This window comes from Balearica regulorum, chromosome 2 (assembly GCF_011004875.1).
Source record: "Balearica regulorum gibbericeps isolate bBalReg1 chromosome 2, bBalReg1.pri, whole genome shotgun sequence".
Lineage (NCBI taxonomy): Eukaryota > Metazoa > Chordata > Aves > Gruiformes > Gruidae > Balearica > Balearica regulorum.
In genome coordinates, this window is record NC_046185.1 from 53897279 (window position 1) to 53911263 (window position 13985).

General features: G+C 35.9%; 1 protein-coding gene across 4 annotated transcripts in view; it reads right to left on the bottom strand.

Moving 5' to 3' along the window:
- The window catches only part of LPIN2 (lipin 2), a 45162-nt gene that overhangs the window by 2182 nt on the left and 28995 nt on the right, over positions 1–13985 (bottom strand). For 2 of the 4 annotated variants that reach the window (XM_075744310.1, XM_075744309.1), the window contains exons 7-20: positions 13566–13887; positions 13225–13324; positions 11896–12083; positions 10576–10669; positions 10140–10209; positions 9943–10032; positions 9085–9167; positions 7806–7950; positions 6771–6919; positions 6223–6309; positions 4541–4693; positions 3369–3483; positions 2573–2676; positions 905–2251 (exon numbers count right to left, since the gene is read on the bottom strand). In XM_075744310.1, the coding sequence (XP_075600425.1) occupies positions 2107–2251; positions 2573–2676; positions 3369–3483; positions 4541–4693; positions 6223–6309; positions 6771–6919; positions 7806–7950; positions 9085–9167; positions 9943–10032; positions 10140–10209; positions 10576–10669; positions 11896–12083; positions 13225–13324; positions 13566–13887 (1845 nt within the window). In that variant the 3' untranslated portion in view covers positions 905–2106. Of the gene's footprint in view, positions 1–904; positions 2252–2572; positions 2677–3368; positions 3484–4540; positions 4694–6222; positions 6310–6770; positions 6920–7805; positions 7951–9084; positions 9168–9942; positions 10033–10139; positions 10210–10575; positions 10670–11895; positions 12084–13224; positions 13325–13565; positions 13888–13985 lie in introns of those variants that run through there. The other 2 variants (XR_012833856.1, XM_075744311.1) reach the window with 2 other exon arrangements.

Below are 13985 nucleotides of genomic sequence, written 5' to 3' on the forward strand. Positions count from 1 at the left end.
AACAGTCACACTGTACAAGAACAAGGATGCCTTTCAAGTCACTGACAGGCGTGGCACACCATGACAGATAGGTATGTTTTCTTTCCCACTCCCATGCTACTGCTTTGAAAGAGAGGTTCCAGGTCGATTTTGCTTGCCCCCACTCTTTATTTAATGTTTTATAATCACAGGAATACACTAGAGTTTTGTAAGATAGAAGAAAAAAGTAATTTCATTTATATGGTGATCTAAAAATTAACCCCAAGCAGTTCACCAATTGTCTAGCATTAGCTGGTGCTACATTCAGAGCTGTGAGTTAAGACTACTCAGCCTGAGAAAGGAAATAAAATATTCCTGGGGTGGGGGGCAAACCCCTCTGAATGTACCCTTTTGCAGGTGGTGAAACAAAGAGCTCCTTTCCTGCGTTCAGCACAAGTAAGCTGAAGCAGAAGGGCCTGCCCAGGCTGTTCCTGAGAAGACCAGCCCCGGTGCAGGCACCGCAGCAGGCAGCCATGCACACGTCTTCTAAAGATCACTCGTGTTTCCCTGCTCCCACGGGGAGCTGTTTAGGAGGCAGAGCTTGCCCTGGAGCCTGGTGGAAATTCTGGATGTTGCCCCTAGAAGGATCTTTAATGCACAGACAGACCCAGGAACTTGCTCAAGGAGTGACAGAAAAGACTGTGTGCCCAGAAAGCCCAGCATGAATGTTTAAATGACTGATGCTTAAATGATGTTTGAATGACCGTAGTCCTTAAGCCCTCTGGGCTGGTGGAATGATACATTCTCACCACAGACTTGTCCGAAGGAGGTTAAATGCACTAACTCAACTTAAAAAGCAGATCTACCTTTGCCTTCAAGTATTTTTGGAGAGAGAAATATTAGCTGCTTTTACTGCTGATAAACACTAGACTTGGAATGCAATTTGTTCACAGGCTCTGATCTGAACCTGAGGAACGACCAGCATAATGTTTATGAACAACCCAAAACTTTAAAAAAAAAAAAAGGAAAGAAAAAAAAAAAGCAAAGGGTTTATTCTGCTCTGCAGCATTTAACCATTCTCATACCTGCAATCTCACTATTGAGCTGCATTTCTTTCCAGCTACTGAAAACCTGCAATACAGAATTCTGGAAAGACCTGCAGTAGACAATTAAAAAATTAAATACATAATTTTTTTAGTATTACAATTCCCTGAATATAATCTGTACATACGTTTTACTGGCCTACACAGCATACACACACATATGCATTATCTCTGTGTTGAAAAAGGAAATAAAAATGCCAGCTCCCCAACTCTTACAGAAATGTTCAAGATTTTTCTTGATGGAAAATTAACATGACATAGTGCAGCCTGAAAACAACAAAACCATACAAGTATCTGAAGACAACTTTCATTTTAACAAGCTCATGAAATAGTTTAAGCATTGCATGTAAAAAAAGTAAGAAGCAGAGTTAGTTTGAGCGTGAATTGTAGAAGCACAGTCTTGTACATGTGACAAAAGTCGTATTTACATTTAAAGAGGAATTTTATGTCTTCAGAGTCTGTCAGGCTAGGAACATCCACACATTTTCTGTATTTTAGCTGAGAAAGAGCACACTGGTCTTAGGTTCTGGCTCCTTTCAAAAACGGCCTAATTGCCCATCTGAACATTATTAGACCACATTTCTTATTAATAGGTCTGACATTCTATTTGGCAGTTTCCATACACTTTTTGGCTTCATTTTAGAAAATATACTATTAACACTAATAAAAAAAAAATAAATCTATGTTTACAATAAGGTCTGTATTGATGAAAATGCAAAGTCATAGTTTACCTCAGCATTTAGTTGCCCTGAAGCACTTGGGTACCATGACCATCAATGACAGGCCAATCTCAAGTGCCTTAGAACAGGTATATAAAGACAAGCAATAAAGAAACAAACAAACAAAAATACGAACCCTCACAAAAAAAAAATAGACAGTAGCTTTGCATTTTCTTTGTTTTAAACCAACGGAGTTAAAGTGATTTCTTTAGTAAGACTTATGGTACCAGTATACAAGTTAGCATCTTTGTTAAGAAAGTTCTTCACATTTAAACTGAAGTTGAGTAGCTGAATATGAAATTCCATCTCTAGGTGAGGAATATTTTTCAGGCCAGGTCGTCCATGTTAAGGTCAGGAAGAGGCTCTCTCCAATAGCAAAAGGAGCTGAATTCTGGGCACGGAAATGCAGAACTCTGTTCTTTATTAAGCAATGGGAACACGTGTTCCACAAGCTCACTTAGTCTGTAATACCTATATTAAAAAAGAAGAAAGACCATCATTTACAGTCTAGTCACTGTTCAACTCTAGCCAAAAAGGAGCTTTAGAAGTCTAGACCAGAAAGCTACAGTCAAAATAAGGCACCACTACTGCAGAAGCAATTTTCAGTTTTATTTTTTTACTTTTCGTTTTGAAAAGTTTCAGTCAAGTATCCAAAGCTGTAAGTCTCTGTCTGGCAAATAAGATTTTCACATGTCATATGTAATAGGACATCGAATCATGGTCACAATTGCAATTATTTTGTAATCCCATTCCTAAATACTTTCTTTAGCTGAAATAACAAAATGATCTTACGAAGATTTGTTTCCCTTAGTCCGTTCTTGGATCAGTTCACCCTTTGGATTCACAGTAAATATTCTGCAGTCTGGAACTCCCACTTGCATATAGGCATACACATCCTGCAAAAAGCACGAACAAAAGCACATGCTTAAACTTTTCCCTATTGAAGGTGATATAACAAAATTTCTTGAAGGAATGAGAAAATCTGATCCAAAAACGGTACAGTAAAACTGCCCCCTGAACAACAGTCAAAAAACAAAACAAAACTCAAAAAATATACGCACATAATAATGAAACATTCCCCCCTCCCCCAAACGCTTAATTCCTGTTCCCAAGCCTGAGACCACAAACATGCACAAAATCTATACCACACAAATCGATAACAGTCCTTGTGACAATGTTCCTCTTACAATACCCTCTCTCTCTCTCTCTCTCTAGCTCAACTACAATAGCATTGAGCTGCAGAGAAAATACAGGAACCGTATGATAAGAAAAAGGATACAAGACTGAGGAGCACTGAATTAGGTTATAAAGCTGTCAAAAATGCTGAAAAAGAATATGGAAAGGTGGCACATATTTAATAAAATCCTGAGAGTACTAACACATCTTTGTAACCTTTCTCATATAAGCAGTTCTCGTAGCTTTTATTTAAGGTATCTGCATGTGGGTTTTTCCAGACCAAACCCATAAAAGCACCAGTGTCCCATTTCCTTATTCAAATTTAAATAGACACAAAAAGAAAAGCCTATTTCCTTTGCTTCCCAAGTACTTCATGCATTTTAACCCTTCAATTAGAAAGGGGCAGACTTACATTGGGCCTGTTTCCAAAAGCAGCATAGAAAGGCTGTTTACTGGGAGCAAACAAATTCTTGATATCATTCAAACATTCGATTTTGAACTTTTCAGGCTTCTTTTCTATTACTTCCCTAAAATAAAATTTCAACAGTCAAATTCTAAATCGTGATTTGACAGAGGGTATACTCCTTCCCCCATTTATCTGATATTTAAATTCTCCTTGCTTCCTGCTCCTAGCATAACTAGTTATGTATACATTGGTCAGTAGTTTTCCAAGAATGATACAACAGATAATAAAACAGTAAAACATTCTCTCTTTTCCAACATCCATAGAAAAAATTGGTGATGAACGTGTTCCTAGGCTGAGTAAATGTGATGAAATTCCCAGCTGTGAATCCAGTTTGCGAACTGCTTTTATCGTAGGTGACCATCTGAATGAGACGACCAAATCAAGTTATGTTGTAACAAGCTTGTTACAACTCCCATCTCTGACAAAAGAGTGTGGAAGGCCTACTAGTGACCTTAATGGAGGTTGCGGTCATTGCTAGCAATGAGTCAGTTGTTTTTACTAAAAAAAACAAAAAAACAAAAAAAAACCCCACAAACAAAACCAAAAAGACTTTTCCACTATTAGCTCTTCCCATCAAGAGCATGTAGACTACGTCTAGTTCAAAAGATCAACTGAGTTGAATCATAGCTAAACTCCATATTGCTTTTTAATATCGCAAGATCATTTAGTATGATAGTCTATATTGCCCAGCTTTTTTTCTTTTCCCTCTATCTTACGTAGTAGCACTGTACTACAATCCTTGCAGCTATGCTTGAAAAGATATGATTGTACTGATATAACAAAACCTAACAGTAATCAGTCATGGACTAGAATGAAGAAAAAGGAAAATGAGCTGCTCTATTACTGGTATTTTGTGAGCTGGTCTACGACTGATATTTTGTGTTTTGTAGCCACTTCTAATATGCCCACAGAAACAAAGTATACTTACTACAAGTGAAATTCAGACAAAACAAATAGCTTATAAATGATCACCAGCAGGACATCAAGTCTCAATAGCAAATCTAGCACAGAGTGGAACGTTTGGTTACAGACATAACGGTCAGCATGTCAAATCTTTTAAATCTGCTTCTTTCTCTGAGATGGGGAGAGAACAGATGTATGAAGTCCCACATGCTTACCTATGAAAGGCAGAAAACAAACTGCTGGGGGACAACATGAGAGGACCCCTGGGGAGAATTGTTCCTTTGTCATTCACCCAGTGTAGATATCCTCTGGTCATATCTGCCATCCCAATGGCACGGGCAGAACAGTACAGAAACTTGTAGCCATTTCTAGAAAAGAATTATCAACGTAGTTCATATTCCTGCTGAAGACTTACTTTGCCAACATAAGTAAACTGCCCAGAGGCACCAGTTTAGGTACTGACTCATTGCAGTGTTCTGCACACACACAAGGAAAAGACTGTTCCACTGGTAAAAAATCTCCAAGGCATATCATAGTTTAAATACATCGCTCAAACTTGAGAAACAGAAAGTGCAAAAACAACAGGGATGATAATACTCAGATTACACAATTAGATGGACTAGATTGTGTTTAAACAAGTGCCACAGTGGTTTTATCCAGCTTCTTTCAGTCCAGCTGTAGGATGACAGCAGTTATTTAAATTATCTGCATCACATAATACTGGATGCCCGATCTCCTCTCTTGGTTACTGGATTTTTTTCAAGTCATTGGCAGAATTTGCAGTGCAGAGTGAAGGACTGATAAGAAGTATTCATTAAGCCCCTAGATTTTTCCTGCAGACTTTGTATGTTCATCTGTTATACAGATTTGTACAGTTACTGCATGCACAAAAGGCTTGAGTGTTTATGTGTATTTCCAAAGACCCGATTCAATTTGGGAAATAATTCCAAAACTACTCTTCCATTACGCACTGAATAACCTGAACTTTGTTTTGTGTATCTCATGGACTGCAAGGGGCCACAGATGAAATTTAGTTCTATTTGAACAGACCAAAGGTCAATAAAAGATTCCAAGACCCCAAATATTTTTGGGGAAAAAAGACTACTAAACTTAAAAACAAAGATAAAAGCTGATTATTTTAAGTGGATCATGAGGATCATCTTGTGATCCTCCGTAGCAAGTGTTATTTCTGGCATCACTGTATTTTTGAAAAATAGTTTGCTAAACAAAGGACCAAATCTGAAAGGGAAGGAAGAATGTCGGCTTATCTGCCCTAAGTTAGTGGACATAAATATTATAAGGCTATATACCTTTAGATGAACAGTACATTTATAATGGTGTGGTTCACAACACCTTTGACCTAAGCAAACACCTCACCACTACGGCAAGGTGGAAGTCATGTTTCCTGTCCTTCCTCCACGAATTCTATCCTAAGGAGCATTCACTTGAGGTTGGTAGCAAACACATTAAAACACAGAATATTTATGCATTGGAAGGACACTGTTTAGGTTTGAATTTACACTGTACCATGTTTGTAATAGGCTTTGTGATCAACCTGAGTTGGTGGAAACAGATCTATGCATGACTGTTTGAGAAATTATTGCTATGATGGTTCTCTTTTGTAGTCAAACAATATTGCACACAGCTTTTAAGAACTAAAATGCAAAGCCAAACGTTTGAGAAGGGAACTGGTAGAAGTGGTGGGTTCCATTTCTGTAAAAGTATGCATCCTGGGGAAAAGCCTTAGTTTTTGTTTGTGAATGACAGAAGTAGCTCACTTCCCAACATTTAGACTAACAAATTTTAATAGACTGCATAATTATTAACAATACAATTACCTGCTCATTAATTCCCAAATTCCAGGAAACCCTAATTGCTTCATAGCTTACATACTCACTCATTTATGGAATGATAGAGTTTTGCAATGCCCTGATGAGTCCAGTCCTTGCCAAGCTGAGGGAGGATCTGTCCTAAAGCATCAGACCTAACAACAAAATCAGAGATAGCTGATACTAAGTATGTGAGTTTTGTTAAAGACAACCACTAATGAATATACAATTTATAATGAATATTTGCAGAAATACCACTGCAGAAGGTCCTAACCATTTCAAGGGAGACTTAGTAACTACTCCAGACAGAGCAGTTAGTGGGGCCATACAGCACAAGTCAGTTTGCAAGTTAACCTACGGTTGCTAAACCTGGAGAAGCCTAACTGAAAGGGCAACAGTCATATGGTAAACGTTATCACCCTTGCATTATTCTTTTAAAAGATAATTTCTGGTTTGCTGTAAATGCAAGTACAAATTAAAATCAAAGCAACAAGTGGTTTTTATGATTGTTAATGAACATCCTTTAATAGTCTTCCTCTCTTCTTTTGAAAAGCGGGATAGGATCAATAAAGCAAGTTAAAAACACCAAAGAAAAGAAAAAAACAACGATACATACTTGGTTATTGTTCCATCAATGTCTGATATGATGATTTTATCATTCCAGTTCCAGAGATATATTGTTCCCGCACAACGGCAAGTCCCTTGATACTGGGTTGTAATACTAAATACAACATCATTAGGGCCATCTCTGAGCTTCAACTTTGCCTTTAGAATAAATCAAATTAATTGAAAATATAAGTTGTCCTCATTATAAAATTTTTAGAATCATAAATGACCTAATGGCTCATATATTCTTCCTCATCTGTTTTGATTAACAGATCAAAAAGTGAACCATGGTTTAACACTGGCACGGTTTTGCTGGTAAAGTCTGTTTTATAGTCTAGGTACATGTATTTGTCCATAGCTCCTATATCTGCTTACAGCAGCACTGACTGCAGTAGTAATAAATAATACATATTAGTAATAGTAATAAGATATTTGACTGTCTGCTACTTTAATTCTTGCTATTACAGTCGACTTACAGTACTGGCAAATGGAACTCACAGTTTGCTATGGTATGCAATAGTATTTTCTACTTGGTGGATACTTTCCTCAAAATTCTTCCCCTATGAAGACCATATATTTAGACAGTAGCAAAATTAACTTGTAAGTTAGACTGCAATGAATAAACTGCACACCAATTTAAATGTACATTATTAGACAGTGAAGATCCCAGGATATCGAAACTGCAGAAGCCAACAATGTCACTTTTTTGGCAACATCTTAATATATAAGTTTAATTACAGAACTTTGTAAGAAATTATTTCTTTTAATCCAAACACAGATTCTTAAAAAACACAACAGAAAAAAAAAATCAAAAATTCCCTGCAGCTGCCAACACTAGCACTAGAAAACACTTTAAATTCCTTTTTAAATTTTAAATTTCCCCATTCATTTTTTCTACTGCTAGAAAAATAGCCTAAAGATAATTTTTTAACTTTGTGAAATGGACTTATATATCATTTCTAAAAAGCAGAAAAAGCTCAACTTTTACAATCAAACAGAGTGAAATTATGAAGCATCCCATGAACAAGAAAGGCATACCACTTACTATTTGGTCCGAAGACAGCCTAAGTGACTTCTTATAAGATGTAATGTTCCCATGGGTTGGATGCTCTACTGGGGCAGAATCTATTTTCAGAGATTCCTTCAATTCCTGTGATGCTTCATCACTAGAAGAATCATCTTCTGGAGGTCTAACATGACATCAACCAGAATAAACGTAAGCTACAAAAAATCCTTCTTTAAAGGCGTAAGATTCTTATGCACGAGTAATTTCTGCTTATGTTGAGGATTTGCTACTATCCTGAAGCTCAGATTAACAAGGTCCATGGTCTAGTGAGTGCCCAGATAAAGCTAGCATATGCAATAAGCAAGTAAGACTCATAATGCACACTAGTATTGGTGGAGCTCTGAATATTACTGTTACTAGCTGGCTCCACACATGATGAGTTTAGTAAAGACACAGTGTCAAATGATCACTAATACTGTGTTGATGAAATAGGGAAACTGTGGATGAAAAGTGATACTGAATGAGTAACAGTGTTTTGTTTTTTAAAAAAGCTGACACAGCTACTACATAACTTAAACTGGGGGGGATAAGTTAGAGGAGTAGCTCACCTTTTACGGTTATTCAGACTTATTTCTCTGCCGATTAGAGATTTTAAGATTAAAAGCAGCATTTAATTTCTCTGAAGTATTCAACCACAATATATTTAGCTTCTTAAATCTTTAAGACACCAACAACACTTACAAGTATCTTTGTAAAATCATGGGAGAATAGGAATATGCATAAAAACTATCTAGAGTGGGACACTGTGCTAAATAGTGCTAGTTCAACCACAATCTCAGGCAACTTGTGCACTGTAATTAATGCTATTTTATTGTTTTAGTTATTTAATGTTACAAAAAAATTGCACATGGTTTAAGTTATTCATACAATATTAGGGTTTTACAAAAAAAAAAAAAGAGGACAAACATTATCTCAGAAACAATACCATTATATTTACAGACTAGTGGTCCATTGATAAAGGTTACCATATATGTCTGTTGTTCTGTCAGTTATGTTACAATTTAAGACATAAACACAATAGGATTTAAGAAATAACTGTAGTGTATTTGTAGTTCCTACAATGTTTGCTGCCACATTATTTGGCTAAATTGTTTGCCAAACACATCTGGTTTCTCTTCAGTAGCTTAGAGGAAAATGTTTCTTCCCACAGTAAATTTCTACTGAATTCTTCATTAAAAAAAACCAAAAAACACAAAACAAAACCAAAAAACCCTGACACTATTCAGTCCACAAAATAAGTCTTCAGACAGGAACACACCTACTATTAACTTGCTCTTTTATAGTTGCTGGCAGTTCACTTGCTCTTTGCGTCTCAGTTTTCCCCTCTTTTGCCTCTGGTATCTAAAGCAACATGATAATAAAAAACATATTGACATTTTAAGCATTTTAAACTGATCAAAGTGAATTCATAGTTCACACTTAAGCAAACAGCTATCAATATAGTACATAAACTATATTGTCTCAGAACTGCTCATTCTGTACATTATTTAACAAAAGGATGCTTATGAATAAATGATACATTAAAGCTTTTTATTATTTCAGGAAACAAAACTCTGCATGCCAGAAGTTGAGAACTACTAGTTTAACATGATGAATTTAGCACGAAAGGAGCTGTCAACCTCTAAGCTTATAAAATTCACTTTTTTGGGGGGGGGGGGGGGGGGGAGTAAATTTAAGGCACATACTCAGGGTTTAGAAAGCTTAATTTAGTCTAAAATGAGATGTCTCAGCATAATATCTTTTATGCAGTACAGCACCTACTTATTTATTTGTGTATACATTCCTAAAACATGCTGCAGTGACTGAAGAGTAGCTCGGACAACTGCTTATGCCTTAGAAGAAAGAACTTTAAGAATATTGTGCAACAAATGAATACAATAAATTTTGTGGAAGCAACTAGTAACAGCAAATAAAGATCCACTATTTCAGACTAAATATATAGAAGCAGCTATAGCTACTGCAACACTGAGTAACTCCCAGCTGGCAATCAGTGACACATCGCTACATGAGCGGTGTTCTGAGGGACTTTTTTTTTTTTTTTTTTACAATTTACAATTTTTTCATATTTTGACAGCTAAGGAAAGGGAAAAAAAAAATCAAAATAGGTCTCAGTTACCTGTTTAGTCATGCTTTCTCTCTTGCGCCAGAACCACCACCGTCCAGACTTCTTTGGCATTTTTTCTTTGACCCAAGACTCAACAGTAGCCTGAAAAATTAGGCACGTTTTTAATTTGTACAGAAAAACAAAATAAAGACATAATCACGTGTTACTACCTAAAAAATCTTTAAAAAGATATACGTGTATCTATTTACCTTGGGCAAACTCTTCTGAAACACCTGCAAACTCAGAATCATAGGAGCAGCCAACGCCCAGTTATAATACCTGTTTTAAAACATGTTATTGATAAGATTACAAAACCTGACCAGAGGTCAGTAAGTATCAGTATGCAAACTGCCCTTTTGTTGGTGAAACTATATATTTGCTGCCAAGAATTAATATTAAAGCTTTCTGCAATCAAATTTAATATATACAATTCAACATCAGTGGTAGTTGCTGAAAAAAAAAAAAACTCACTTCAGTTAAAACTAAATTTAATGCAAATCTGTTCAAAATCATTCTCTTTGAGACTGAGAAACAGATCCATCAAAAAATACAAATTGCAATGGAAACTGAGAAATGCACTCACTTTAAAGGGTAGATTTTAAACGAGATCTTCTATGACCTAATTACATGATATAAGGAGTTTACCTGTTATAAATCCTTATTACCAAATTGGGATTGTCTATGAGTCCAGGGTTTTCAGCAAATTCATGATAAGTAATAATATGTTCCATGAATTTTTCTGCAATAGAAGCAGATTTTAATTAAAAATAATAATATAAAATCCCAAGATGTCTGATTAGTTTGTGTCTAGGAAAATGCTTTCTGTCATTTCAGAGTCTTTGCTGATCTTGCAACATCACTCAAGATATGCTAACGCGGCCTACCTGTCAAGAGCCTTATGGCTGCCACCTCTGTAACAGGAAAAGCCTTGTACCACTTACTTCCAGTCACAGTAATGAGAATTAAGAAATTACAAGAGGGAGGATAAGGAGGAGGTAGGACCTAATTCAGTTTGCAGTCTGGAAAGAGAGAGCCATGCTCGTCTAAGTAAGTTTTCTTTAAAATTACTATGGCAAGTAAGGGACCTACATACTACATTAAAAGAGGAGGGGGAAGGATGTTGTCAGCTTTTCAGTTTTGTTTTTTTTAATCACTGACTATTAATAGCAATTTCATGACTAGTGACTATACAAGTTTGCAGAAATTCATGATTTAGCGTAAGACCCCTGTCAGGAAGAGGCTTTTTTTTTTTAAATCATATCCAATATTACTACCACACTAACAAGCTGTTCTAAGCCTTTATCAATAAGCATTTAAACTTCACTTGATGCATTACAGACTGGATGACGATTAAAAAGGTAATACTAAAAACATCACTGTACAAGTTCATGAAAATTACGTGCTCCTAGAAGCTCCCTCAATAATGCATACAACTTCAATATTAAAATTAACCAAAGCATTACAAGAGAAGAATCAGCTGATAAAAAAACCTAAAGGATAACAAAAGTTTAGGATAGTAAAAGAAGAGCAGGAGAAAAGATAGTCCAACACAACAGTTGAAGGTGTTTTGTTTTTTTTTTAATTGCTTTAAACAAACTACTAAAAAAGAAGAAAAATTATCAGGCAATTTGAAATAATACAAATTGTAAAGATGTACGTGAGACTAAGCAAGTAATTGCAGCCAGAAACAAGAGTAGTTGGTCAGATACACAACATGCAGTGCAAAAAAGGAGACAGAAAGCTTCTCAAGACATCAAGTGCTCTTGATTAATTTGAGGTTAAATTCTGCTATTTCTGCTTGGCAAATGCTTGAGAATTATAGAAAATGAAATATTATCCATTGTCTTTTCTCAACATGAGCATAATAATAAGCCATAGCTTTGTAAGGTAGAAATCAGAGCATTCAAGCCTCTTCATTTTTTTAGCTGTCTGAGCTTTATTACTGAGTTTTAATCTTTCACGTACCTTTAGAAATCTCTCCATTTTCATTGAGACCTCCACAAAGTGAAAGTGTAACATCAGGCAAGTCCATAGCAGAATCAGACATGCACTCTGTACCACTATCAGCAGCAGCGCTTCCTACTGATTGGGGTGACTGAGAACCAGAAAGGGTATCTGACTCTGTCCACTGTCTGAAGCCTGGATCAGAATCACTAAAGAAAAGAAGTCACATTTTCCTAAATACTTCACTTGCAAAAAAAAAAAAAAAGTATAGATTTTAGGTTACAGAACATGCTACATGATTAGTCAAAAAAAAAAAAAAATTCTTTTAAGTACGACATCATTTTACAACATAATTTCAAACCCAAAGAAAGAAAGAACTGACACAAATGTGCCCACCCACCCAATCCTTCTGGAAGACTGACAATTTCCAGTTCTCCTAACATTCACCTAAATTGGGAAGTAATTACATTTCTCTTGTCTGCAAGAATATTGGACTTAAATGAGGAAAAGATCCTCTACACTCTATCATGGCAGAACAATACTACACTCCTCAGTCTTTACTGGAAAGCTGTAGAATAAGAACAAAAGGAAAAAGGACATTGCTTGATGTTTTTAGAACGCTGTGTGTTTGGGAAACATAAAATAGAAAAGAAAGGTGGCCTTTTAAATAAAAAAATATCACTTTGTTATCTAAAGTTAGAATTATTAGTTTGATCCCAAGTAATGTAATCAGTAAGTATTGAAAAGTTTACAATTTTAGTTTTAACATAAACCAACAGATACTCCTTCCTTATTAAGTTGTATTTTTACAAAGGTCTTACTAGACAGCTACACTTTTGGAGACTATTTTAGGAGTATAAAATGCTTTGATTTCATGAAAAAAAAAAAAAGTGAATTTTGAGACTGAGCTGCCTTCCATTAAGACCTTGTGGGATTTTTTTTGGATGGTCTTTTTTGATATTAAAAAAATGGAAAAAATAAACTGGTGTGTGCTTGCCTAGAGCAAGTACTATGGCAAAATAGAGTACTGATGCAAAAGGAGTGTGCAGCTTAAACCTCCCTCCTCTCCCTCCCCCCCCAGCCCCCAATATATGCAGAACATACAGGTTCCACAAAGATGAAATCTCACAGTAATGACCTCCAACGTGATCTTTCAATGTGTTTTTTGCCAAATCAGAAACAGATTTTCACAGTGAGATCAGTACTGATTATTCAAAAAAATCCTACAAACCTGCATTCCTATTCTTTTTATCAGAACTGGCTCATAACCACCTAAATCACGCGTATAATAACTCTCATAGTGCAACTGCAATATAACCCTGGATCCATACAACCTTAATTCAAAATTACCTTTTGGGAAAGTAGAGTGCTGCAACTTCAGGTTCTAAAGCCTTTAGGTCCTCCAAGTAAATATCATCAGGCCCCTGATGATGACTTCGCTTGTGCACCCCTGTTAATTTTAACAATTAAGATTACTAAGATGAAGCTATCCAGACACGTTAACTACAAACGTAATTGTGGAAGACTCAGACTCACTTGTAGTATTTATAAATCCAAGAGTTTAATTAGAGTTTTAGTCAAATAAGATTTTAAATAGGAAAAATTGAAAATGTACATTTATACTTTTTCCACTATGGTCTCAAATTTGGTAGATCACACTGAAGGAAAGAATCAACAGTTTTATTATATACCTTTCTTTTTTGAAGGAGAGTCAGTTTTTGCTAATGGCTTCGTTTCTGGTAAAGAGTCCACCAACAGTCTGGAATGATGATCAGCATCTAATGGCAATGGATCTTGCGGTTCTATGATTGCAGAAGCAAGAGAATCTTTAACATCCATCTGCTTAAGCAGAGGATGAGTTCTTGGCTCAGGTTTCAGTACTGTACAGACAGAATCTTTCACATCATCATCATCTTCAACTTCATCAGAGCTGGGGATGACCCTAAAATGAGTCTTCTCTGATGGAGTAATGGTAGCTCTTCTGGGATGTTCCAGTTTCTCTTTCTTGCTTATCTGAAAAAAAAAACTCCAGTCAATCCTTTAACTTCACATGTTTATTTTATTCTGGTATAAACATTAAGCTCATGGTACACACCCTGGTACACAAGTAC